This window comes from Sorghum bicolor, chromosome 3, assembly GCF_000003195.3.
Source record: "Sorghum bicolor cultivar BTx623 chromosome 3, Sorghum_bicolor_NCBIv3, whole genome shotgun sequence".
Taxonomy (NCBI): Eukaryota; Viridiplantae; Streptophyta; class Magnoliopsida; order Poales; family Poaceae; genus Sorghum; species Sorghum bicolor.
In genome coordinates, this window is record NC_012872.2 from 65,409,455 (window position 1) to 65,436,868 (window position 27,414).

Consider the following 27,414-nt stretch of genomic DNA (forward strand, 5'->3'; position numbering starts at 1 on the left):
AATTTTTCACATTCCCCATCACATCGAATCTTTAGACACATACATAAAGTATTAAATATAGACGAAAATAAAAACTAATTGCACAGTTTGGTCGAAATTGACGAGACGAATCTTTTGAGTCTAGTTAGTCTATGATTGGACAATATTTGTCAAATACAAACGAAAGTGCTACAGTGTCCATTTCCCAAAAATTTTCGGAACTAAACAAGGCCTCTATTGGACTCGTTTCCTAGAAGCGGCAACTGGGCCTGAGCAAGCTGTGTTCCTTTTCCTCCACCTGCCAATCTGAAACGGCAACTTGCAAGTGTGCTGTGCCACTGAAGATGACTGATCATCGAGACGGCTTCATTCCTCGAACGCTCACAGCAAACATGAAAAGGAAACCAGATGCAAAACACGAATAATTGGAGACACCACCCGATCGAACGATCCTCCTTTTCTTTCGTTGGGAAAAATGAAATAAGTTGGGAGGACATTTTCGTACACTCGTATAAGCATTGAGCTGAGCTTTGTCCCCAGCTGGTCGCTTCCAGCAAAGCAAAACTTATCCACTGACCTCACACCTAAGCCGCGCTGGCCAAAGGAAAGATTCTTCAGAACGGCATCCTGCCCACGAGGCCACGGCCTACGCAACAGTTGGACCAAAATACTCCACACTGGAGAACAGAACGCTGTGCCAGAGGCCTCTCTGCTCCTGCGAGATCCAATCTTGGAACAGCTCACGACAGGAAGGCAACTGTGACGGCCGCGGCGCACGTGGCCCACACGTGAGTGCCCCCCGGAAAAAGCTGAGGGGTCACTCACATGCACACGGCCCACGGGCCCGCCGCCCCGTCGAGCCGTAGCGCGGACGCTGGACCTGGACGTCGCACCAACCGGCACCCACCGATAAGCGTACCCCACGATAGCGCCCCGCACCGCACCTGGGGCCAGCCAGCCAGCCGCTGCCCTGTCCCCACCCCTCGCACCGCCGCAACACGGCCTGTGGTGAGCTGTGGCATCCAAGTCTCACCGGCCCGTGGGACCAATGCTAGAGAAACCCCACCTGTCAGTGAAGTTAGCCTGTGGTGGCGTTCACCGGGCCCAGCGTTTGCCAGCTGCGCGGGCCAGCGTGGGGGCCGGAAACGTTACCGGGGGGCAGGTTGGGAACAGCCTAGACGGCGTGTTACGCTGCATGTGGGCCCCGACGGAATGGCGATATTTGCAGGGGGGCAATTCGGGTACTTCTTCGCCGCAGGGTGGGAAATTTGAAAATCACGCAAGGGGGGGAGAGATCTGGGCCGTGCGTCGCGAGGAGGGCTCGGAACGGGATGGCGCGGGCCGTCGGATGCTCGCTGCGGCCACCGCCACCTACGGCTATTTAACCCCGCACTGCCGACGCCGCACTCGCCCCCGGCTTCCTCCTTCCGCCTCCCTCCCCGATCTCTCTCGCTCTCTCGCCGCCAGTTGCTTCGCAGTTTGGATCGTCTCGAACCTCGTAAGGATTTTCTGCACTACCCTCGTAATCGAGTTTTGAATCTGTGCTGTGGTGCCGCATTATTTCTGATCAGTTGTGGCGCCTTAGCTAGGAGTTTTGTCGAATTCTGGGTTGTTTTCGTGATGTAACCGGAAATGTGATTCGATCTGTGGGGATCTGCTGATTATTATTTCCCACCTAGTAATGTCCTGGTCCAGTGCTTGTTTATATCTATTTTTCGAAGAAGATTATTCGATTAGTCTGGTGATTCTGGGATCTCTACTGTTGGATTTGGGGGATTTCGTGGTTCTTTTTTGCGACTAATCACTCGATCTCGGAAATGTAACTGCTAGAACTTAGATGTTGAACAGTTGTGGACTACAAATTTCAGGACTGAAACTAGATCTGGAATTGACGTCACCGTTTGAACTGTTGAGCTCGCGAGGAAATATCGACTAGATCTGCTATAAATATTGATGCATTTAGTACTTAGTAGTAGGAGGCGACTCAGTTATTGATGTGTGGAAGATGGTTTTGAAACCCCAGATCTTGCAAGTGTTCTATGCGATTAGAGTAGGAGTTGATGTGTGGAAGATGGTTTTGAAACCCCAGATCTTGTAAGGGTTCTATGCGATTAGAGTAGGAGTTCAGTGACATTCAGATCTGAAAACGTGAGCTCGCTTCCAGTAAGGGTTCTAACTTGAGGAGGGTGACAACTAGCAAATGCTTTTATTTCCATTCGCACAGTATTCCAAGTTGGTGTGCTTGTGGCAGTATCTAAAACTAATTCCTATGCACTTCTCTTGTTTATAGGGCGAAGATGAGAGAGATCTTGCACATCCAGGGAGGCCAATGTGGCAACCAGATCGGTGCCAAGTTCTGGGAGGTGGTGTGTGATGAACATGGCATTGACCCTACTGGCCGCTACACTGGCACTTCTGACCTTCAGTTAGAGCGTGTCAATGTCTACTACAATGAGGCCTCCTGTGGCCGCTTTGTGCCCCGTGCTGTTCTCATGGACCTTGAGCCTGGGACAATGGACAGTGTCCGCACTGGACCCTATGGGCAGATCTTCCGCCCTGACAACTTTGTGTTCGGGCAATCTGGTGCTGGTAACAACTGGGCTAAGGGTCATTACACTGAGGGTGCTGAGCTCATTGACTCTGTTCTTGATGTTGTGAGGAAGGAAGCTGAGAACTGTGACTGCTTGCAAGGTACTTGAGCTTTATTGTTGATAAAGCTGATTGTTTATAGTTGTTAGATTAGATCTGTTAAGAGTGAGATGTACATGTTCAAATATCTCCTGCTTTTTACCATGCTTGTGATTTTTTTTTTCAGTATGATGCAATACATTATATCCATCTGACTGATGCTATCCATGGGACCTAGAACCGCAATATCTTGTTATTATTATAAAGTTGCTATTGCTCTTGAAAGTCATTTCGCTTGTTTTAGTTCATGTACTGTATTTCTATATCATCTTAAATGACATTGATACTTGGTTATTGCTGATGTGCTTAGTAATTTCACATTTCAGTATCTAGACACTGATACTTGTGGTTATTGCTGGTGTGCTTAGTAATTTCACATTTCAGTGTCTATCTTGTGTGCTGTTGACATGTTTTGACACAGGATCAGAAACAAAAAGTTATATTCTTCAATTTATATGGAAGTGTAGAATCTTGCACTTGTTGCTTGAACAATTGACATTCTGACTGTGATTACTATCACCTCTGTGTGTCATGTATCTTGGTTGCCATGTGTACTTTATTAACTGTTGTTTTTTCAATTGCCTGTGCAATTAAACTTGATTACCATGCTACATTAAATATTAACTCAATCTATTTGTTTGTTCAGGATTCCAAGTATGCCACTCCCTTGGTGGTGGTACTGGATCTGGTATGGGTACACTGTTGATCTCAAAGATCAGGGAGGAGTACCCTGACCGCATGATGCTGACATTCTCAGTTTTCCCCTCACCGAAAGTATCTGATACCGTGGTTGAGCCATACAATGCTACCCTTTCTGTTCATCAGTTGGTTGAGAATGCCGATGAGTGTATGGTTCTTGACAACGAGGCCCTCTATGACATTTGCTTCAGGACTCTTAAGCTCACCACTCCTAGCTGTAAGCAACCTCATTCTTTCTCAGTTTTATCCTTCAGGTTGCAGATATATCATATATGCTTGCTTGTACTGGTGTATTTACAGATATGATAACACACTATATTTGTTAATTTCTGCAGTTGGGGATTTGAACCATTTGATCTCTGCAACCATGAGTGGAGTCACCTGCTGCCTAAGGTTCCCTGGTCAGCTGAACTCTGACCTCAGGAAGCTGGCAGTGAACCTGATCCCCTTTCCCCGTCTCCACTTCTTCATGGTTGGCTTTGCGCCTTTGACGTCCCGTGGCTCCCAGCAGTACAGGGCCCTCACTGTCCCTGAGCTCACACAACAGATGTGGGACGCCAAGAACATGATGTGCGCTGCCGACCCTCGCCATGGGCGTTACCTCACCGCCTCGGCCATGTTCCGTGGGAAGATGAGCACCAAGGAGGTTGACGAGCAGATGATAAATGTCCAGAACAAGAACTCGTCCTACTTCGTGGAGTGGATCCCCAACAACGTGAAGTCCAGCGTGTGTGACATCCCCCCGAGGGGCCTGTCCATGGCGTCTACCTTCATCGGCAACTCGACTTCCATCCAGGAGATGTTCCGGAGGGTGAGCGAGCAGTTCACTGCCATGTTCAGGAGGAAGGCTTTCTTGCACTGGTACACTGGTGAGGGCATGGACGAGATGGAGTTCACCGAGGCCGAGAGCAACATGAATGACCTCGTGTCGGAGTACCAGCAGTACCAGGATGCGACTGCCGATGATGAGGGCGAGTACGAGGACGAGGAGGACGTGCAAGGAGATGAAATGTGAGAGGCTGTGATAGTGTGAAGCCTGGTGGTTCTAGGGCAGGCAGACCTTGATGGGTTTGGTGTCCCCTTTCGTATTGTTGCCGTGTTACTACTGCTAGCGTACCACCCTCGTGGCCCATTCTGTCGCTGTTGATGCTTGTATTTTCCTTGTGCTATGGAACCTTGCTTTTGGTACGATGCTACTTATGCTGCCAGTATTCTTGGCGTTTAAGGTTCCTGTTGTGAATTTTAGCCTTGCGTGTCGCTTCTTATTATGCAGCGATATTAATTTCGTGCATTGCCCTCTGACATGGCTTGGAGACCGGCTGCTCCCTGTTGGCGAAGCAACTGGCAGCTTGTTAATAGCGACCGCTGTTATATCAGTCAGTTTCATTGACGCCAGAGGGGATTTTCCTGGGTTTTCCTCAACCGCTACTGGAACCAGAAAAGGCTGCAAGGATGAAAGAGTCAAATGCTAGTTAAGCGCTCTCCCTGCCACAGGGTGGAATAGCCACGAACCTGCATAATCTGCTGGCAATTTTTCAAGTATTTTTGTCAGTATTTTTGTCACTATCCACAAGGTACAACCACCATTCAGGATATACAGAAATCTCATAAGTTGTCTTTCGTTCTGATAGCTGTTCATATACAATGCCACAATGGCTTGTTTCAACAAGGAATCCTGTGATAAAATCTAGAACAGAATAATGAATCAAAGTATCAAACACTAAACTCTCATTAATGTACAGAGCATCCGTCCATCTTTTGTCTCGATGCCAGGGTATCATGGCTGTAGAGCTTGTGCTTCAAGCAGAATGTTTGAGGCCAAATTGACATCGTAGTTGGTCAATGCAAGTGCCTGAATTGCTGCACTGCGATCAAAGCCCATAGACACGAGTGCAGTAATAGAAGATTCCGTGGGATCTTGGATAGCTGTGCGTGCATCCTGAATAAGATATGATTAGAAGCAAAGCTCAGTGATGAAAAATCAGTATAGGAAGAGAAGCAGAAAAATCTCCTGTGTTCAAACTTATGGTTGAGTCAAACACAATGAACAACAAACATCAGGGAGTACTATCAAGTTAGAAGGCACTAAAACTGAGATCAGTTAAAGATTAAGATTAATATCTTTAGCTATGGTGCTCACATTCTTGTATTCTACAGATCAAACTTAATTCTAATTATTCGTTCTCAAAGTTTTTGTGCTCAAGCAATTAATCATGTGGTGCTCAAGGGTTGAAGTATTGGCACGCCTCCCGATTTGGTACCTAGAATCTGCTAATCTCCCCCACAAGATATTGACACAGGGTTATTACAAAAGTACTTGCCTCAATTTGATGTGCCTGGTGAGAAGGGACACTTCCATTATTTTCTGTGGTCGGTAACCCTTGATATGGATTGTTAGAAAAGGGCCATGACAACTGCGAGAAGAGCGATATTGCAAACTCTGGGAACTATTAAAGAAAAAATAGTCACATTTAGAATGCATGGCTACCACTCATCACATTTCCCGAACGGGCTAGAAAGCGTTACCTTCAATCTACGGATGCCAAATGTATTCAAGCGATACAAAAGCCCAGCCAGTATGCCAGAAAGTCCAGGTACAACAGAACGTCTTCCAGATGAAAAAAGAAGCTGATCACAGAGATCAAATATGTAAAGCTATGACAGAGAGAGATTTGAAAAAAAAAAGGAAGGCAAGTTATCTTAGAATTGAACCTGGAGTCCTGCCAAATATACAAACGACTTATCACTTAAGCTCAGTCCAAATATGCGGAACTTCATTGAGACAGGAATGTCAAAGAAGAATGGCACATAAGATGCAAAGATGAGGCCATATGGTCCTGACGTCAATGGATTTAGAGAAGGATCTGCAATTCTAACTTGTCAGGCAAGAACTATATACACTAACTTGTTGCTATTGTGAAACAAATAAATAAAAAAGAATAAGCCAATTAACACCGGTATTTCTCTTAACTATCTTGTCCTCCTACAGCCCATCAGCTGCAGCAGGTATCACCGGCTGTAAAATACTGTACTTTCGCCTAAAATCATTGCAGCTGCTGCAGCGAGCAGGCCCTTATTTTAAATAGTAGTTGTTTCAGAGAATGTGGTTGTGATGAATTTTGTTTTTGAGCGAATGGTTTAGTTGGCCTAGAATATGCATAAGCATTTTATGTGGTGGGACTAAAGATGTTACTGTAATTCTGCAGATGCGCCTTCTATTTTGGGGTCCTGGCGTTGACACCTTAAGTATACAGTTTGAATCAATATGATAAGCTGATACAAAGCAATATATCATACAAAAAACAAACCAATTGAAATGCGAAAATAGTTTAAGCAGGATTTAAAAGAAAGTATGCATTGACAAGTACCGGCAAAAGGCATACCTTTCATGTAACCTAAAGCAAGGATCTGAAGCAGTACAGACACCATAGTCGAGAAGATGATGAAGACCTATATTTCAAATAATTACATCGACATAGGCAAATGTTGCTATAATAACTACATGTCAAACACCTTGAGCACAAAACTACTTACAGCATACTTGTTAGAACCTATTTGCCGTTCAAACACCCTAAAGTAGTATAGCAGGGCCGCTCCAAAGATCAGCTCGGGGGTTGACGAGAAAGCAAACAATGAGGTGACCAGCCTCCAGATACTCAGCTTTTCATAAATACTCTGCATAGAAAAAGGATGACGAACCCAATTAGATGCCTGTTATACCATGTCAGTATGATTTCCCTGTAATCATCTACCCAATTGCAGCTCAAACAAGGACAAGGGCATGGAGATTTCAGCTATGGCTGCATTTTCAGAAATAAAAAAGTAGCGGACACTTATATACAACGAACAAGGATTTTCCATGTAATTCCAAGCTACTAATACCGCAATAAACCAAATAAGTGTCACCCTCAGTGAAAATGTCCTCTAGAACAGTTAGGATGTCATTACACATGCATTGGGGAGGACAAACACTCTGCAAAGACAAAGGATGATGAACCCAGATAGCACCCAATCATCTACAGTACCTAATTGCAGCTCAAGGAAGGACAATGGCATAGAAAATTCAGCTACAGCTGCATTTTTATAGAAATAAAAAATAGCGGACACTTATATACAACGAACAAGGAGTAATTCCAAGCTACTAATTCCGCTATAAAGCAAACAAGTGTCTCTAGAACAGTTAGGATTTCAGTACACATGCATTGGGGAGGGCAAGGGCGACTTGCCTGGTAGGACAGGCCGAGGTTGTGGGAGCGACCGCGGAAGCCGAAGGGGACGGAGAAGAGAACTGCGGCGACGACCACGGCCCTCGACGCTGGCGCATTGTCTGCGCAGAACCAGATCGAATCGCGCTAAGATCGATGCCGTAACAGAGGAGCAGAGATAAGGGAAGTCGAAGCGGTTTTTTTTTTTCGAAAAAGTAGGAGAACGGGAGGATCGAGCGGTGAGGTGGCGTACGGAATCCAGGGAGCCCGCCGTTCATCGCCGGTCCCGGCGCGGCGGCGGAGGGCGGAGGCGAGCAGCTCCACGCCTGAGCTAGCCCGGTCTGGTCGGTGGAAGCGGGCGAGCCAGCGCCCAGCTGTCGGGCGGCAGAAACTTTCTCGAAGCGCAGAAGAGAGATCCCTAGCCCGAGTCTGGCTTTTGACTTGTGACAGTGATAGAGAGACGAATGTAAAGTGCAAATGTTTATCTTGCACTGTGGCGTTGTTTTTTTTCTTTTAAAGATTCAGGTCCATTTAGTTCCTGCCCAGAAAAGTTTCTGAAATATTGTAGCATATATATAAGTATAGCAATTAATGTCTAATTATGAATTAACTAAGCTTAAAATATTTGTCTCATAAAATATATAAAAACTATAAAATTAATTATTTTTTATCTATATTTAATGCTTCATATATGTCTCTAAACATTCGATAAGACGAGATAAAAAGTTTTTAAGTGAAAACTAAACAAGATTTTTTGTACATTAGAATATCATTAAGGATAGAGTACATAATTTTGAGAAGTGCATCCGAATAGGTTGGTTAGTATATTGTAGAAGTCACAAGTAAAGTGGGGCTTTGTTTACTTCCATCTCAAAACCTAAAATTTTTTAAGATTCTTCATCACATCAAATTTTTAGACGCATGCATGGAGTATTAAATATAGACGAAAATAAAAACTAATTGAACAATTTGGTCAAAATTTACGAGACGAATTTTTTAAATCTAGTTAGTCCATGGTTAGATAATAATTACCATAAACAAACGAAGGTGCTACAATATTGCTAATTTTTTTCCTTCACCAACTAAACACGGCCTGGGTCATGAAGATCTTTGGAACTTGGCTAGTCTAGGATTGTCTATAGGTTGCAAAATCCTCTTTGAGTTTGGATAAATGTAGAGAACTATATGAATCTATGTGTTTATTTTGCTAGTTAGCTATTTTAGTTTATAAAAATGAAAATTAAGTAGAATCATAAGTTAATTTTAGGGGTCCAATTCATTTATTTTCATTCCGCACTAGAGTCGGTCTAGCAAGTTCATTTCAAGTAAAGACTGTAATCTGTGGAGGCTTAAGAAGCTATTTTATATTGTCAAATGATTTTGTGGTAGCTCGTCATGGAGATTCAATGCTTGCACTTGAGGTAAGAAGAAGAGCATCGAGGGATGGAGCGCGTGGGGGAGAATAAAGCTAGGGACAACACGGTCAATTCCTATGACAAATCCACGTTGGTAATTTAAGATGTCACTCCACATCGGCAAAAGTGAAAAAAAATAGCAAACCTTCAAGGATGAAATTGACCAACAACTACTTCAATTAGCGAGGAACACATTGGTAAGATGGTGCACTCTAGATAGGGCCAAGGTAGAGGTAGGAGGTTGTCAAAATATTATTTAATGGAAGTTATTTTTTACTTTCCTTTTTATATGTTGTGTGCAGGAGCACTAATACAAAGTGCAAATGATCGTGCGTTTGTTGGATTCAAAGTTAGTGGCAAGCATTAAGGATGAAATTGATCTATACTCTATAGTCGATGTCACCGATCTACCTCTTACCCATATACACATCGAGGCATGTTTGATTGGTGGCTGCAAAAGCTGCCTAGATTAGACCCAACGAGGAATTGTGGTGTCTTGGTGACCAATGTCTCGCCTTTGACAAACAAGAGGAAATTTCAAACAAGAGGAAATGTTTCGTGGAGAAAAATAAGAGGAAATTCAAATCCCCTGTTTGTTTGTCGCGGGGCTTTTGAGAAGAAAATCATATAGCAAATCATGATGCAGTATTTTTTTTTCTTTTATTAAGAGCACAGTTTCCTCACAATTACCACCCCTCCACCAGGGATTTGATTAGTGGGAGTTGACTCTCTAACTCTCATCCCCCTTTCCATCACAACTCTCACTCTCAAAAAACAAACAAAAGATATCTAAATCTCTTATCTCTAAACTCTCATTTCCTGCTTTCGATTACTCTCAACCAAAAGTGCCTTGGTGTCTCTTATTTTTCTCCACGAAACAAACAAGGGGCTAGAACTAAAAATCAATTTCCTATTTTAACTCTCTCTATCAACTCTCACCACTTATTCACACGCCCCTTTCCTTTCGTTGCCACACATGCCAGATTCCTTCCGTGGCAGGCGAGGAGAAACGTACGTGTGAGAACTTCGTTTTCGCCTAGCCAGGCTCGCACGAGCTAGGAAACCCGATGCTTCAATACTCTCTCCTATTCTAGTAGCGGGAAAATTAACGTTGTGGCAGACACTGCTGTTACTGTACAGGCAGCGCGGGTCCAAGTGGATTCCAAACACAGCAGGTTGGTTGGTTGTAATTTGCCACACCCATCAGTCCTCCACTTTCGGCATGTCATTTTCATCCGGTTCCTCTCAAACTTGTCAAATTTCACTTTGTAATCGGTCCGATTTCCATGTGCGAGTAAAATCGCCTATTCATTGAACATACTGTCGTCAGGATCGAGTTAGGCACAGCTCTGCCCAACCCATTCGCCCGCAAAGACGAAGACTTGACGAATCTGTGCACTCGCTGAACATTTTAGGCACCTGATCAGATCAGATTGATTCAAAGAGAAGATTCAGCACGCGCACGCTATCCGCGCAGCTGACATTGCAGCGGACACTCCATTGAGGTCATTGGCTATCACAAAGGAAATAGCAGCATCGGACAAAACTTAAAATTGGACGGATCGCGACGCATTCCGAACATTATTATGATGCATATAAACTGGGATACAGCGACAACATAAAGTCAGATCGAAAACTGGATAGATCTGTACATCATTCGTAGCAGCCTGTTCTTCTTCTAATAAACTTGGACAGAGCAAATGTTCTGCACCATGAATTCCTAGCAAAAAAGATTCTACAGAGACCCGAGAAGGGTTCCAGAGTTATTTCAGACAAGTGCTGAAAGCTCGCCATAACTGTACATGGGGAATTTGGAATGGAGACACGCAGACCGACTGCAAATATGATCTTCAGTTGAGGACATCAACGGGCCAGAACCGTCGCCATGTCGATATCTCGTCTTTGGTCTGCAGCTTCCTGATGCCACCGTAGAATCCATCCGTCTCGTCTCCCTTCTCCCTGTGATCCTTCCTGCTCACAGTGGTCTGCCTCCACCGGGAGCCAGGGGCGTAGTGCTGGAACTCCAGGACAACCATGTCTGTAACAGATGGTAAACTAAACTGAGAAAACCTATGCAGATGCTGAAAAATACCACAGTACCACTACTTGTGAGGCATGCAGAGTGATTCACTGACGAAAAACTGTTTGGTAAGTTCAGAGACTTATACATGCAAATGCTATACTCCATGATATTGAATCGACGAGAAAATGGCCCTAGACACTTGGAAGATATAAAATGAACAAATTATGGCCCTGGATGTCAAAGGCACGAGATCCACGTGAGAAATAAGTTGTCAAAACCATATACTCAAAATTAAATCGAAGGACTTAGGTAAGATCATAATCATAAGATTGTAAACATGAAAATCGTCAAGACTTGACTGATTTAAACCTACCAATTAAGATTGTAAAGATATAAAACCGTATACTAAAATGTAGATTTTAACAACTACTCCTACGCGAGAGAATATGGAAGAAATGAAGAATACTGCTAGGTGCCTGGGTCCCCTGCCAAAGTGTATCTGGCAAGTCGTCCTTCGGGTGACAAAACAACGAATATTGATCCTCGAGAAGAGGGAATGTTCATTGCCCACTTTATGTCCAAGAGTATTTGTTTTCCATTTTTTACTGGTCCATCCGTTCAAAAAGAATATAATTCTCATTTTTGAGAAGTCAAACAATTTTTAAAATTTTTAAAAAGTATGAAAGCTACTAACATTTATGATATCGAATAAGTATCATAAATTAACATGAAATATGTTTTCAAAGTATATTTATATGGATTCATAAATATTAATAATATTTTCTATATTAATGAATTTTGGCTAAATCTAAATTTACAACTATATCCTTTTTTTAGACGGAGCAGAATCTGAGGGCCGTCTATGCAGAAGAATACTTCTAGCTGCACTCTTTTGTACGGTAACTGTAACTACTAGTACTTTCCTCTTTTCTACTAATAGTAATGTTTATCCTGTCCACACGTGCTATGGCCGACAATATCCAAACGTGAAAAAGAGAGCGGTTCGGGAGAGAGAATCTTTACCGTCTTGGTGGCAGCGACACATATGCTCGTTCCCATTGCACGACTCCTGGTGACCCACGACGCCATACCACCAGCCTGTCGTAGTGCATCACAAAGGCATCGTACGTGAACCAAACCGACCGAGACAGCAGGAATGAACTGTGCAGTGCGGCGGCATCTTAATTTTGCCAAGCATTGCAATTTGTAGATATATATGATCTGAGTTGAGCAATAGTATAGGAGTACTCCTATACCATAAGGGAAGTCCTTGTTCTTGCGCCACTGGATCTCGAAATGGTCACCCGGGCGCAGCTCCTCCAGGCAGTCCGACGCGTGCAGGTCCTGCGCCGGCGTGCTCACCGGCGGCGCGCGGACCCTGTTCCACTGCACGCCGTCCTCCTCCTTGCCCGGCTTCCGGCCGAGGGGTGGGTACCTGTCGACCAGGCCAATCGCGCATCGTCACCAATTTAAGCCACAGACAAATAATATCACAGCAAAACAACAGCACAAAAATATCTCATCATTTCCATTATCAAGCCGACATTTCACCGTCAATGGTTTAAATGCACATGCTAATGTTGCACACCCTATAATTCTCGATCCATGCTTCACTCATTGTGAGCTCGACGGCTATACGGATTATACTACTAATGGCTTCACTCAATTCTGTCGGCCTCGTATCAAAGCATCGACAGTGAACTTCTACCGGCAAAAGGAGATTAATACAGTACTACTCCGTAAGTAGTAAGCTGGATGCCTGGATGGTTTACCTCGCGGTGAAGGTGTCAGTTCGCCGGTGGTAGCGGAGGTGCGCGTCGTAGCACGAGAGCACGAACCCGACGTGCCCGTCCTGCTAAAAAGAGCAAGCACATTCTCCCAGTATTATTAAGCAAACAATTCGACAGTGTGCTTAACCTAGTGTTAATTACAGTTAGTGGTGGTGGATTGGTACTACCTCGCGGTTGTACACCTGCGCGGGGAACGAGAACTCGCCGCACTCGAGCGCCCGGTACCACGCGGCCACCGTGTCCGTCGGCGGCGCGGCGGGGGCGGTGGTAGGCGTGGGCTCGGCGGCGACGGCGGAGGATGGCGCGGGGGCGTGATCCCCCTTGAGGAGCCAGCGGCAGCCGATCCAGGAGGAGAAGGGCCGGCACGCGCAGGCCAGCGAGTCGACCCAGCTCCTGCGGCGTGTCGGCCGCGTCGCGCTCCCGCGGGCGGCCCCCCTGCCGCCCAGGAGCTCCGCCTCCCACTCCTTGCGCGCCGCGGCGCCGAGCACGTGGCCCCACTTGAGCCGCAGGTGGCGCTCCCACAGCGCGTCCGCGGAGCACCGGTCCCTGAGCGGGGCGCACACGCACGCCATCGCGGCGAGCGACGCCGGCGAGAGCTCCTCCAGGACGCGGTCCAGCGCGAGCTCCGGCAGGTCGAGCAGCGGGAACCCCGCGGCGGCGGCGGCGGCGGGCGTCTCCGCCTCCGCCTCCGGCGCCACCAATGCGGGCCTCGGCTTGGACGACATCCTCGCGCCTCGCTCCCGCTCCTTGGTCCCCACGGCGGTGGCGTGGCGCAGTAGCTCCGTGGCCAGCAGCAGGGCGAGAAGGGCGAGCTCGCGGGCGAGCTTGCAGCAGGCCTTGGTGGCGGGCGCGACGAGCAGCAGCGTGAAGGCCGGGAGCGTGGATATAAGCAGCAGCGGAAGCATCTCTCTCTCTCTCAGGATCGAAAAAGCTAGCGCGCTGCCGTACCAATCAGCAAAGGCGGCAGGCAGGGCTCCCCCGGCCCTGGTGGTGGCGGTGGTGGTGGTGGTGGACTGGTGGTGCGGTGCGTGCGACGACAGGACAGCGCCACCCAAACGCGCCCGCGCGCACGACGCGGACACGGGCAGAGGGGCAGGACGTGCTACTGGAGAGGAGGAGAGGATAGCGCGCGGGGGGGTCCGTCCGGCCCCGGAAAGCGGAGGCAGTAGCGCGGGCGGCAGCCTTGCAGCGGAATGATTCCTGCTCGGCTGCTCCCTCCTCCTCCTCCTCGGCTCCTCGCCGTGCTGCTAGTGCAAGATGCTTGGTGCTGCCCTCGCTCGCTTCGTTGCTCCTGCTTTTGAGGCGCCAGGAAGGCACCCAAAAGGCACGCACTTTGGAAGCACAAGCGCCCCCCTACTCCTACAGTCCTAAACGGGTGCAGCACGCTCGCTGGCTGGATGGATCCGCATGTGTGTGTCACTGGTCAGTGGCACTGCAGGGAGGGAGCTCCGATCCGGCTTTGGGTTTGGCCCATGCCTACATGTCCGATCAGACCCGGCCTTTTTTGTTTACTCTCCCGATTCGGTTGGTGCGGCGTAGATTTGCCTTTGGTGGACGGGAAATGGGGGGTGGAAGCTAAGGTAAGCGCTGCTGGTGTGGTGGGTTAACGTAAACAAACCACCAGCACCTACAGGCTACAGCACAGGCATGCAATGCAACGGGGACAGCTTTTTCCCAGGCACAGGCAGGAGTCACCGCGGACGAACCGGGAGAGGAAGAAGGCGTCGCCTCGACTCAGGCCTCAGGCCTCGGTATTTGTAGGGTTGGTGGGACGGTGGTTGCCTGCCTGGCTAAGTGGTGGTTTGGTGAACAACGAAGACAAGACGCTCGCCCGCTAACCCCCAACACTAGTACCAAATTACTAACGAAGTACGTGACCAACCCCCCTTTTGTTTAGGCCTCGTTTAGATGCGAAAATTTTTTGGATTTCGCTATTGTAGCACTTTCATTTATTTGTGGTAAATATTATCCAATCATGGACTAACTAGGATCAAATGATTCGTCTCGCGATTTACAGGTAAAGTGTGTAATTAGTTTTTATTTTCGATTTAATGATTCATGCATGTGCCAAAAGATTCGATTTGACAGAGAATCTTAAAAACTTTTTAGTTTTCGGAGTGAACTAAACAAGATCTTACTCGCGAGCAAGCCAAAAATATCCCCCCCCCCCAATTTGCTTTCAACGCGACAAAAATGTTTGTTTGTCCTGCACCTTTCACGCTTAAAATTATCCAAATCTTTCGTGCTCGTCGGATACAAGAAACAGGCGGGGATTGGTGAGGGGTACCTAGCCTTGTTTACTTCTAAATTTTTTAAAAATCAACACTATAGCAATTTCGTTTTTATTTAACAAATATTGTTCAATCATAGACTAACTAAGCTTAAAAGATTCGTCTCGTCAATTCTAACTGTAATTAGTTTTTATTTTCGTCTATATTTAATACTCTATGTATATGTCTAAAGATTCGATGTGACGGATAATTAAAAAATTTTGCAAATTTTTTTAAACTAAACAAGGCGTTAGGTGTGGAGAAAACGAGGTGGCGAGAGCACGCCCGCCTTGGTTGCTCAGACAGACACAGAGATGAGCCCAACCGCAACCGCAATCAATTAGGCGACAACAGAGGTGGCACCTGGACACTGCTTCGGTCAAAAGGAAGTTGCTGTTGCCACTCACCTACTCTCTCGGTGGCATGCCGACGAGCCGATGTGCAGCAAACAGCATGATCCAGTTCTAGTGCTCTTCTTTTTTTTTTTGCGAAAAAGTTCTAGTGCTCTTGCTAATTGCTAGAGATAATATTTTACGGTTCTTTGTTGCCTGTTCTGGATGGGAAGCGAGCAGTTGGCGTGGTTAAGCTACCTAGGGTTGCGTTTTAGGGGAAGGGCGCCGTTGTTTAATCTGCCACTAATTAACATGGTAGTAGTACACCGTATTGTGCTTTGCTGAGGATATTCCACTCCGGAGTTTTCCCCATCCAAAAATTTTTCATCCATCCTATCGAATCTTTGGACACATACATGGAACATTAAATGTAGATAAAAAAATAAACTAATTACACAGTTTAGTTGAGAATCGAGAGACGAATCTTTTAAACCTAATTACTCCATGATTAGCCTTAAGTACTACAGTAACCCACATATGCTAATGACAGATTAGTTATGCTTAATAAATTTGTCTTGCAGTTTCCTGACGAGCTATGTAATTTGTTTTTTTATTAGTTTCTAAAAACTCCTTCCGACATCCTTCCGACACATCCGATGTGACACCCAAAAAAATTTTCATCCCCAATCTAAACAGGCCCTTAGCCCAATCAACCATCCTCAATCTCTTTTGTTTTCTTTGTCGGGCAGACACCTTTGCATCCAAAGCACAATCTCCGGCCTCTCTGTCACTTGTTCTGTCCACGGAGGTGGCTGCAGAGGAACGATCATTTGTGGCATGTTTTATTGGAGCTTCCTAATATAAGCCCATTTCTGATTCCTCGTTTATCTGTGTTGAACGGTACCGCGCGGAAACAGAGCTGCACGTTTTTGTCGGCTAAAAAAAGGGTGAGGTTAAAAGGAGATACGTGAATGCCACATTGCCAGCACTGCAGTACTTTCGCCCTCTGACTTTTCTGCGCGGCCGGCTAATGAAAGAAGTGCATGCCCTTTTATGATCTGATCACTGATGGAGTAGCCTTGACCCTGATGATCGGCCACAGTGTCCTCGATTTGACGAGGTCATCTGAATCTGAACACGGAAGACCGCCTTTTTTTTTCACCTCCCAAAAGTCTGTGACTGCCTAATGACATCGAAAACTAATTGCACCAGCAGCTCTTCGTGAGGACTTTTCCTATCTCCCCGGACTATACGGCTACTAGTTGCCTCTTGTTGGTAGTTCCGGCGACGCCGATTATTTGCAGTTGCAGCCTCTCTCAGTTCCGGCTGATTGGCTCCGGATGGAGTGGATCTTGTGTTCTTGTCTACTGCTGGTCGGCATTGCGATGCCTGCTCGGTGGAATCAATTCGATCGCTCTGCTTGGCCCGTGCCGGAAATGTTTGTTCTCACAGTCCTGAAAGGCAATTCAGGATCGAAGAAGAGGATGGATACAGACAGGCAGCGAGAGAAGCCAAGGTGTTTGTTTAACGCTGCTAGTTAACTTTCCGGAGACAGCGCATCATCACGTGATGGAATTAAGGGACCAGGGGGCCAGGGGGGGGCGGGGGGGGGGGGGGGGGGGTGCGGCCTCCGAGGTCCAGGAGAGGGATTGGATTGAACGAAACTTCGAGCTGGACGTGTGACGTGTCGTGCCCTATTCTGGAGACCTGCTGGAAGCTGCTACGAGGCAACAAGCGACGAATTCAACAACGTTTTTCAAGTCGACACATGTCGCCTAGTGTACTAGGGGGAACTTTCTCAGGTTGGGCAGACAGATCACACAGACGAATGCCGCCTAGTGTCTCGACTCACGACCGAGTGACAGACGAGCGGGTTAGCTTCGGGCCTGTTTGATCCGGCACCTAACTGTTAAGCGGCTAGCTAGAGGAAACTAACTAGCAGCACTTTATTAACAGAGTTGCGTTTGATGATCTTCATCCTAAATTATAAGATGTTTGACTTTTTATCTCAAGTTTGATTACTCGTTTTATTTAAAAAAATTATACAAATATAGTCAAATTTAAATTATTCTTAAAGAACTTTTATTAATAGACCAAGTCGCAATAAAAAAAGTGATATTTTATACAAATTTTTGAATAAGACATTTAGTGTCAAAAAAAGCTAAACGTCTTATAACTTGGGATGAATTGAGTATTAGTTAATGGTGATTAACTAATTTATTAGTTAGCTAAAAGTTTTTTATTTTATTTTAACTGGGTCATTTGGATATTACGGTAATTTTAACAGCTCATTGACTTCAAGTACAACACGTGGTGTGCGCACAAGAGACAACTGACTGGCCTTTTTTTTTTCAGGTGCGTGAACCGCGAGGACGAACGGGCCACCAAATGCCATGAGACGTGAGATCACCGCCATAAACGCACCGCCGCCGTGCCGTAATAAACACCACGCCACCACGCACCCACCTGTACCGTGCAGTACTCCTCCCCGCATTGCATTGATGCCATGCCATGTCCATGTCCTCGCTCTCACCCTCAGCCCGAGGCCGTCGTTACCACCCGTTGCTCGCGATCGCGCTCCATACCACGGCGTCCGTCCCGTTGTCCGCGACGGGATGGCAAGATGGGCTCGTAGCGCAAAGATCACTAGCGACGCGACGCGCGTCGATGTCAGACCGTGGGCCGCTCGACGGACGATGCGCAGACTTTCGGCTTCCAAGCATGGGCATGGGCATGGGCATGGCATTTTTGCAGAAAAATTCCATCTTTGGGTGCCGCGGGGCCGGGACCGGCGCGCCGTGTTGATCGAATCCCAGCCCAGTGCGGCGCACGACGGCACGAGTAGTCGTGCTAGGCGCGACGTCAAATCGGGCGGACCTGTCGATTGGATGTCTCGCGTCTCCCAGGTCGCCGGTGCGCGGCTGTGGCTACTAGCTGTCGTGCCACCGCCTCCTGGGACGGGCAGCCGGCACCGGCAGGAGGCGAGACCTAAAAGGCGGCCAGCTGGGTGTCATTACTCATTTCGAGGTAGCTTAGCTGCGTGGACTCCTTTGATTTGATGTGCCTGCTCATCACACAGACACTGTTTGCTCATTGTCGATGACGGAGACTCGCATGGTGTTATTAGATTCAAATCCGGCGGCACCGTCCGCTCTTCGATCTGATAGCTACTCCTAGCTTAGGAACATGTATGTGTTCCAGGCTATCATATGATCCAGGTTCTTCAATACGTACGAATATGTACGTATGGGCCAGGTGCAGCGCACGCCCCGGCACATCGGCAAGCCTGGGGCGTACGTGTTGGCGCCCCACAACCGCGAGCTGTTGCGCAGGGCGCAGCGGCAAGTGCGGCGATCCGAGCAGCCCGCGCGCCCGGCCGCCCCCCCCTATCATTGCTCGACCAAAGCCATAGTAGTCCTGCCCATGGGCCCTGCCCCGTCGCGTCTCCGCAGTATCCACCCGGCGCTAGGCTCTCTGATTGGAGCCCTGGAGTTCGGTTCTTACCTCATTACATAGAACCGGCTGAGCTGCTGGCTAGTGCACTCCAGCTGAATTGATGGGCTGCCGGGGCTGGTGGTGGTGGTGCCAGTGCGACACGGACACGTTACGGCGTGCCGACTCGGTGGGACGAGGACGATGCAGCGGCAAAGATGGCACAAAGGGAGAAAGAACACGCGCCGGGCGCGGTGGTGTGACCTGTGGGGGACGGCCGCGCGGCGCGGGGGACTGCGACACCGCAGCCGTAGGTGCGCGGCGCTGTCGGCCTTGAATCCTTCATCATCCGACGCACCCCCCGCGCGTGCACGCCGGTTTCATCAGGACGACGCAGTTCTCCCACCGAATCTGGCGCCTGGCGGGACGGGACACTTGTTGGCTAGCGCGCGCGAATAGCAGCAGCCAGCAGGGCAGGCAGCCGCCGCCTGTGGAGTTTGGTGCTTTTCGGATGCGTGCGGAACGGGACAGAGTCCAGTCCGTCCAGTGCACTGAGCCCATGGGCTTCAAACGTTCGGCCATGTTCTAGCCCATAGTTTAGCTGGGGAAAAAGTCTACTTTAAGTCCCTCAACTTTCGTAAAAGTCTGATTTTCATCCCTAAACTCTAAAATCGGATAAAATACATCCCTCAACTTTTAAACCGTGTACATTACATCTTTGACCTGGTTTTGAAAGCGGTTTTACCTTTTTCTTTTTATTTATTTTGGCTGATTTTTTTTTTGAAAAATCACAGTAAATCACATAAAAATCATAAAATAAAAAACTCAATTTTGTTAGACTTCAAATCAGGAGACCTACACATTGAATATATAATATAGTATGTTTTAGTATAAATTTTTTTGATGCATCTTTAGATCTATGTTTTTCTGTAATTAATTAAACTAATTATAGCTACATTTTCTATGGTCTAATTGTGATGAAATTTATATGTTTGAGTTATAGTAAAAATTTTATACTCACTAAATCATGTATTACTTAGTTATAGATTTATTTAGGTTTATGCTTGTTAAATTATACTAAATCTATAACTAAGTTATACATGATCTAATGAGTATGAATTTTTTACCATAGTTTAAACATATAATAATTAGTCTAACATAAAAAATTCACCACAATTGGACCATACAAACTATAGCTATGAATTTTGTACTAAAGCATACTATATTATATGTTCACTATATAGATCTACTTATCTGAAGTCCAACAAAATCAGATTTACTATTTTATGAATTTTATGTGATTTACTATAATTTTACAAATATTCAGCCAAAATAAATAAAAATGAAAAAGACAAAACTGCCTTCAAAACCGCTCATAACCATGTCAGGGACGTAATATGCATGGTTTCAAAAATTGAGGGATGTATCTTATCCGGTTTTGAAGTTCAGGGATGAAGAACAGACTTTTGCGAAAGTTAAGGGACCTAAAGTGGACTTCTTCCTTTAGCTGGGGCGGCATCCTACTCCCAAGACCTGATAGATCGCGCAGCACTGGCCCAATTAGTATCCCTACATCATCATCAGTTTTTTTTTTCTTTTTGATGAGGAATCATTTCATCAGTTTTCAAAGGAAAAAAACAAACGCATCGGTTTATAAGTTGGGTCGCGGTCAACCAGCACGGATCACTAAATCCACATGATAACTGCGACCATCTTCATTCCTGGACCGCTGGATGACTTCCGCGCCGTACACCGACAAGCAAAAACTGGAGGAAAACATTCTTCCCATCGACGTGCACGCCTCGTACTGCAACTCACGAACGTGCTTTCCATCAACCTCATAATCATAACATAATATATGATATGATGCCGCCTCTGCCCCCGGCTCCAAATTCCGCGACATCGCGCGAATTCCGAACCCCACCAGTTCTGGTTCACCTCGTCGGCCAACGGCCATGCTACATTACAGTTACAGCACGCCGCAGCCCTCCCCGCCGATGTCACCGCTCATTGGCCCCGAGACGCCCCGCACCCCGGCCTCCGTGCCGTCGCCGCTGCCGCCGGCCTCGCCGCGGCCCGCGATCACGCTCACCGCGCCGCCGTCGTCCAACAAGCGGAGGCGCCGCGGCGCCGCGGGGGCCGCGCGCTCCTCCCTGCGCGCCATCCGCGCTGTGCGCGCGCTGTTCCGGTCCCTCCCGATCCTCGCGCCGGCGTGCCGCTTCCCCGGCGTCATCCCGTGCCACGGCGGCGGCGGGACGAGGGGACACGGCGGGCACCACCACATCGGCGGCGCGTCCCGCACGACGGGGACGCTGTTCGGGCACCGCAGGGCGCGGGTGACGCTGGCGGTGCAGGAGACGCCCGGGAGCGTGCCCGTGCTGCTGCTGGAGCTCGCCATGCAGACCGGGAGGTTCATGCAGGAGATGGGCGCCGAGCACCTGCGCGTCGCGCTCGAGTGCGAGAAGAAGCCCCCCGGCGCCGGCCGCGCCGGCATCGGGCGCACCAGGCTGCTCGACGAGCCGCTGTGGACGGCCTACGTCAACGGACGTAAGATCGGCTACGCCGTGCGCCGGGAGCCCACGGAGGGCGACCTCACGGTCCTGCAGCTCCTGCGGACGGTGTCGGCAGGCGCCGGCGTGCTGCCGGCCGATGTCGTGGGCGCTGGAGGCGCCGCCCCCGAAGGGCAGGAGGCCGGCGACCTGGCGTACATGCGCGCGCACTTCGATCGCGTCGTGGGGTCCCGGGACTCGGAGTCGTTCTACATGCTCAACCCTGACGGCAACAACGGGCCGGAGCTTAGCATCTTCTTCATCAGGATATGACAATTGTGACAATTCCTTTCACATTTTTGGAGTTTTTATATGACTGAGATTAGTGAGCAGAAGATAGTTTTTATAAGCAGGTAGATTTGCTGCACAGATAGCTCGATGCCCTGTTTCTTTGTGTCTGAAATCAAAATTCCCAGTCCTGTGCTGATTTGATGCTCTGTTTTTCTGTGTCTGAAATCAAAATTCCCAGTGCTGTGCTGGTTCGATGCTCTGTTATGCTGATCTCAAATCAAAAAGCTATGAAACTCGAATCTACTGCTGTATAAAAAAGATAGATGTTCAAAAAATTTGGGTAAGATCTGCCGGAGCAGAGAGCCTTAACCGCAATGTGTGCTATAGGAAAGCCCGAAGGCTGTTCCCGTCCCTGTCAGGGGAGATGCCAACCGTCTCTCCTTTCTACGAACACGCCGCTTTGCAACAGGCTGAAGCTTATAAGCAAGCAGGTTCATCTGTTGCCAGGCAGTATGGTACTAAACACTGAACACCCCTGCATGCTTGCAATGTCTTATGGCAGTACATGCATAGAGAGATAAGCCATCAACAAAGCTGCACCGAGTCAACAGTTACCAGTACGGTATCTGATGCATGTCAGCATGTAACAGAGATGTATATTATTTTTTTGGTCATAACAGGGCCAATTCCAAGCTAACTGAAACGTGTGACAACTTTAGCTTCCCGGAATGTCGTTAAACTTGACCTCTTAAAACATTTTTCCAAGTGCGTTTCCTGTCTTTAGTGGCAAATTGCAACCTCTCTTTAGTGGCAACCAGCTTTGCTGCTTCTCAAATATATAATTTTTTTTATGAGAAACTCTCAAATATATTATTAATCACTACTCCCAGGGAGGGCCGGCCTCCAAAGTTAAAAGGCCTTCTTTGTTCTCTGCACGGCCTGTTTGGCCCACTTGAGGCCCAGCATCGTTGTTCATTGGTAGCCAGAGCTTACTGTACTACTTTGGTAGGTGTGAACAATACATGGTCGTGCCGATATATAGCTGGCTTCCGCCATGTAAAATGAAACTAAGAGTAAGGCCTTGTTTAGATGCATCCAAAACCCCAAAACTTTACAAGATTCTTCATCACATCGAATCTTACGGCACATGCATGGAGTATTAAATATAAATAAAAATAAAAACTAATTACACAGTTTGTCTGTAAATCGCGAGACGAATCTTTTAAGCCTAGTTACTCCATAATTGGACAATGTTTGTCAAATAAAAACGAAAGTGCTACAGTGCCAAAATCCAAAAAGTTTTTGGATCTAAACAAGCCCTAAAGCTAACACCTCAAAGTTCACTCCACTGTAAGAAGCATGGGGTGAATTCGAGTGGGCACTGCAGTTTGCAATAGTTGGAATGTGATGCAGTGGGAATTTAGGGTGAACCAGAAAGCTTCCTTACTTTTTGTGTCAAATTCAGTGGTGGAACTAGAGAAAATTCAAGGAAGGTATGTTTGCTTTGCGGGTGTGTAGAATTTTATTTTGAGAATGCGAATATGGTAAAAGTTTAGTTATAATCACTATTTTTCTATTTTTATGTGGGTGCAACTGCACCCACTATCTACTATATACATCCGCCTATGATCAAATAAGTCATGATAGATCTACCTGTCAGACCAGCATCAGGATAGAGGGAGTAGATTATAATAATTAATACGAAATTTTGTGATGATGTTGCATAAAAAAGTTCTATATGATGAAAGTTTTTTTCTTTCTTTTCCTCTATTTCATTTGGGGGATTGAATGATGTTTTGCACGTAATATTCTAGGGGAATGAGCGATGTTGCACACATGTAACACCATAATAATGAATGTTTCAGGAGGAATTGAGCCGTCCAGACGAATGAAATCAAACCGTCTAGACATCTTGGCACTAGTAACGTCGATGATGCAAGCAAGCATTAAAAAACAGTGTATGACTGTAGGGAGTTGAATACGACCCTAGTCTGTGACGAACAAAAGGCTTTAATGTGCAAGGACGAAACGTGAAGTTTCTAAACCATGCGAGTTCCAGCGTCCATACGTTCTTGCAGTTTTATTAGATGCATCATGCATGGCCTATGTACACTCAGAGTTCCACACTCGTTGAGATAGGCAGATAACATGCATTCGGACTTGTTTAGTTTCAAAAAATTTCAAAATTTTCTGTCACATAAAATTTTTGAATACATGCATAGAGTATTAAACATAAATGAAAATAAAAACTAATTGCACAGTTTGCTTATAACTTGCAAGACGAATCATTTGAGCTTAATTAATTCATGATTGAGCAATAATTTGTCAAATACAAACGAAAAGTGCTACAGTAGCTAAAGCCAAAAAAATTCACGAACTAAACAAGGCCTGATTGGTATAAAACACTAAAGTCTGAAGCCTGAGCTGCACAAGTATGTAGTGTAAGATTTTACCTCTCAATTTTTAAGATTTAAAATTTAACATAAAACATATCTTTCTCAATGTATATTTTTATAGATTATTTTAGCCTAAGCTGCACCAAGTAAAAGGAAGTCTAAAGCCTACGGCGGAGCAACCGCTCGCTCCCATTTGCTTTTAAAAAAGAGGAGTACTAGAGCAGTTCTCTATTTTTATAAATTATTTTAGCCTAAGCTGTCTAAAGCCCAGCGGAGCAACCGCTCGCTCCCATTTGCGTTGAAGAAGACCGCATGAAACGAATTTGAGTTCCGAGTGGGGGTTTCACATGATTTCCAATACTTTGGAAACCAGGCCGACTTGTTTCATCCCCACAAAATGTTTCTCCTCTCTCTTCTCCCAGATTAAAAAAAAACTTCTTTTTAGTGATATGGTACCCTGTTCAATACGCATAACCCCCATAAAACTCTATTAAAACTAGCCTAATTGAGTACTACTGCTATTAAATAAAGCTATCTTACTTGCACGCATCTTAAAAGCACCCTATCCAATTAAGGTCTTGTTTAGATCTATTTTTTTTAATTTTGACACTGTAGCACTTTCGTTTTTATGTGACAAACATTATCTAATCATATAGTAACTAGCTTAAAAGATTCGTCTCATGATTTATAGGCAAACTGTGCAATTAGTTTTTGTTTTCATCTATATTTAATGCTCCATGCATGTATCGGCCTAAGTAATGACTTTCTTAAATTATTTTCACATAAAGAAATTTCTAAATTTTTAATTCGTAAACCAGATGTCATTAATTCAATCTGAGCTCAAATATCATTGTGATATGAATGTCATATCTTGAAAGGCTCACGAATTGAATGTCAATTATTATCAAGATCTCTTGTGTCGTCACATATGTGTGCCGTCCTTCGATACGGTACGGCGCGTCACGCGTGCCCAGTCCAGACCCAATCACCCAATCCTCTTCTCTGATCCCCTCTGTTCGGCGGTAGCTGCCTCCTCAATCACCATGAGTTCGTGGAAACCTCGATGGCTCCAGGTGGTCGCGGCGGCCTGAGGTCGGCAACGTGCTCCTCTTCTATTTCCAATTTCGCGTGAAGTCATCCGGCGCATGTCTGTCTTCTGATGGACGTTCGGCGGCAGTTGTTGCGCAGCTCATTCGTCATTCTAGACCACCTATGGAACGTGGGTCGTGGCTTTACAGAAAGGATATAGGCAGTTTCAGAATGTTGATACATGATCAATAGATTCCTTGTGTATACTTTAAACCGTAAGTGTGACCAGAACAAACTATAGTTACAATTAGTTCTCGTCATAGTTACGGAAGGAAGCGAATGGACGTTGTTCAGTTTTTGGGAAAAAAATTGATCTTCAGACCTTGGCTTTGAGACAAAATTCAGATTAGCGCACTTCAAGCTATCAGAAGCAGAGACTCACTTCCCTACAGAACTGAATAACATGTCTTGCTATATATCACCAAACAGACCTTTAGATGGCAATACACCAATAATGTTGCCGTTCAAAAATGTTCAAACATTATTTCCAGTGCTAGAGTTTTTTTTTTGGTTGAAGCTATCAGAATAACAGGCCGCATGGCAAGAACATCAGCTAGGTAAAACCCAAACAAGATCTGGCAGGAAGGAATGATGGGTTGGTGAAACATTGAAGTCTGAAGCTTGAGGAGCACCATGTACCCAAACGAGACATGCATATATATAAATAACGGACATCTGAATTCTGGCATCATGGCAGGATCAAGAAAACCCGATAGGTGAAACTAGAAGTGAAACTACAACAAGATCTGGTGGGAATGATGGGTTGGTTAGTCATGCATTCAGTGAGACGTGCACATTTTCATAGGATTTGGATGCGCTGGGAAAACAGACACTGGATGAGGAGTTCCAATAAGCTCGAAGACCTCGCCTGCTGCTGGCTGCATTCTTTGAGCTGTCCTACAAGGATATGCTGACGAAACCAAGAGCTGAAGATGACCTGCCACTAGTGTGCAAGTGTGAGAGGAGATTAACTTGCACTTCAATATTTCTCTCTCAAGAAGGAAAACTAGAATTAACCAATGATGTCCTGACTGTCCTTCCTACTTTTCACTTTAGTGCCCTTACTCTTACAATTGTCGATATATAGTTGGCTTCCCGGCCCCCGTTACCTAAAATGAAACTAAGAGTAGAAGCGTAGAAGTAGAACTAACACCTCAAAATTCACTCTAGTGTAAGGATCACAGAGACCGATTGAGTGAATTGGGGTGGGCACTACACTTTACAATGTCGTTGGAATGAGATGCACGGGGAATTTGGGCTGAAGCGTCAGCCATAAACCTAGCTGTCTCTTTGTGTCGAACTGGCCGCGAGAGCCATGTCAGCCTTGCGTCGCGCACGACGGGGATGCGGTGGCGTCTGGCAGCGTGCCCGTCCCACAAGCGAGCAAATGCAGTCGTGTAACTCGGGCCTCATAGTTCAGACCTATTTATACACGGAAAAAATATTGATATTCATGGTACATAATAGTATCATTATGTAAATTATTGAACCTATTTTTGTAATAAATTTATTTAAAAATATAAATGTTACTAATATTTTCTGTAAATCTAGCTAAACTTTCCAACACATAAACCAATAACAATAAACATTTAAAAACAGAGGTAACTCTTATCTATATAGATCCAAATAAGGTCGTACCAGTGGTACTACTACTATAAAATTACACCTATATATTAAAGCATCAATAAAGCAGCGTTTCCAATTAAGCAATGTCTTTCTTACATGCACGCATCTTAAAGCACCCAATCCAATTAAGCAATTTATTAAATTATTTTGACATAGGGAAATTTCTAATTTTTAAATTCGTATGCCTTTCAATATTTAACACTCTGGTCCAGGTGCCATTAACTCAATCTGATCTCACATATGATTGTGATATGAATGTCAAATCTTGAAAGGTTTCTCGAATTGAATGCCAATTACCAAGATCTCTCGTCACAACCTAGTTTCTTTCAGTACCTGTGCTGCAAGAGAAAATCAAGGGAAGAAAACACACTGCGACATTTCTAACCTCAGGTTCATGTAACTTTTGTTAACATCAGCAAAAACATGTTGCTCTACTGCAATGAGTCTAAGAGCCTTCTTCGGCGTACTGGTTGCTGGTTGCTTGCCGCCAGCCAGCCGTTGTTGTACTTGGGCAACTCCAACCAATCTCTCAAATTTTGCCCGCCTATTCCTTCAAATGAGAGTCCCTCATCCATATTTCATCCTCTACTTCTCGGCCTACTCCAACCGATCCTCTAAATTTTCCTTACTTTTACACTGTATTGTCATGGACTCATGGATCCCATTTATCGGTCTCAATTGTCAGCTTTA

At 46.0% G+C, this 27,414-nt stretch overlaps 4 protein-coding genes across 5 annotated transcripts; 2 read left to right on the forward strand and 2 right to left on the reverse strand.

The window, feature by feature from the left end:
* LOC8082412 (tubulin beta-4 chain) lies at positions 1,328–4,611 on the forward strand. Its single transcript, XM_002456458.2, is given in 6 exon segments — positions 1,328–1,358; positions 1,361–1,416; positions 1,419–1,477; positions 2,270–2,670; positions 3,314–3,583; positions 3,702–4,611. Coding segments are annotated over 6 exon segments (1,497 nt in total). The 3' UTR covers positions 4,382–4,611.
* Positions 4,949–8,015, reverse strand: LOC8055265 (rhomboid-like protein 20). The gene is made up of 8 exons (XM_002458609.2): positions 7,825–8,015; positions 7,593–7,693; positions 6,901–7,041; positions 6,750–6,816; positions 6,079–6,230; positions 5,893–5,994; positions 5,688–5,813; positions 4,949–5,305 (listed from the first exon to the last, which is right to left on the reverse strand). The coding sequence occupies exons 1-8, from the start codon at positions 7,847–7,849 to the stop codon at positions 5,144–5,146; spliced, it is 876 nt and encodes a 291-aa protein (XP_002458654.1). The 5' UTR covers positions 7,850–8,015; the 3' UTR covers positions 4,949–5,143.
* On the reverse strand, positions 10,534–14,622 carry LOC8082413 (F-box protein At2g26850). Of its 2 annotated transcripts, none has more exons than XM_002458610.2 (5): positions 12,967–14,622; positions 12,782–12,861; positions 12,266–12,444; positions 12,033–12,107; positions 10,534–11,024 (listed from the first exon to the last, which is right to left on the reverse strand). In XM_002458610.2, the coding sequence occupies exons 1-5, from the start codon at positions 13,702–13,704 to the stop codon at positions 10,837–10,839; spliced, it is 1,260 nt and encodes a 419-aa protein (XP_002458655.1). In that variant the 5' UTR covers positions 13,705–14,622; the 3' UTR covers positions 10,534–10,836. The 2 variants fall into 2 exon arrangements, with proteins under 2 accessions (XP_002458655.1, XP_021313181.1); XM_021457506.1 differs by having other exon boundaries at positions 12,782–12,864.
* LOC8082414 (protein MIZU-KUSSEI 1) lies at positions 20,735–21,823 on the forward strand. Its single transcript, XM_002456459.2, has one exon. The coding sequence runs from the start codon at positions 20,789–20,791 to the stop codon at positions 21,653–21,655; it is 867 nt and encodes a 288-aa protein (XP_002456504.2). The 5' UTR covers positions 20,735–20,788; the 3' UTR covers positions 21,656–21,823.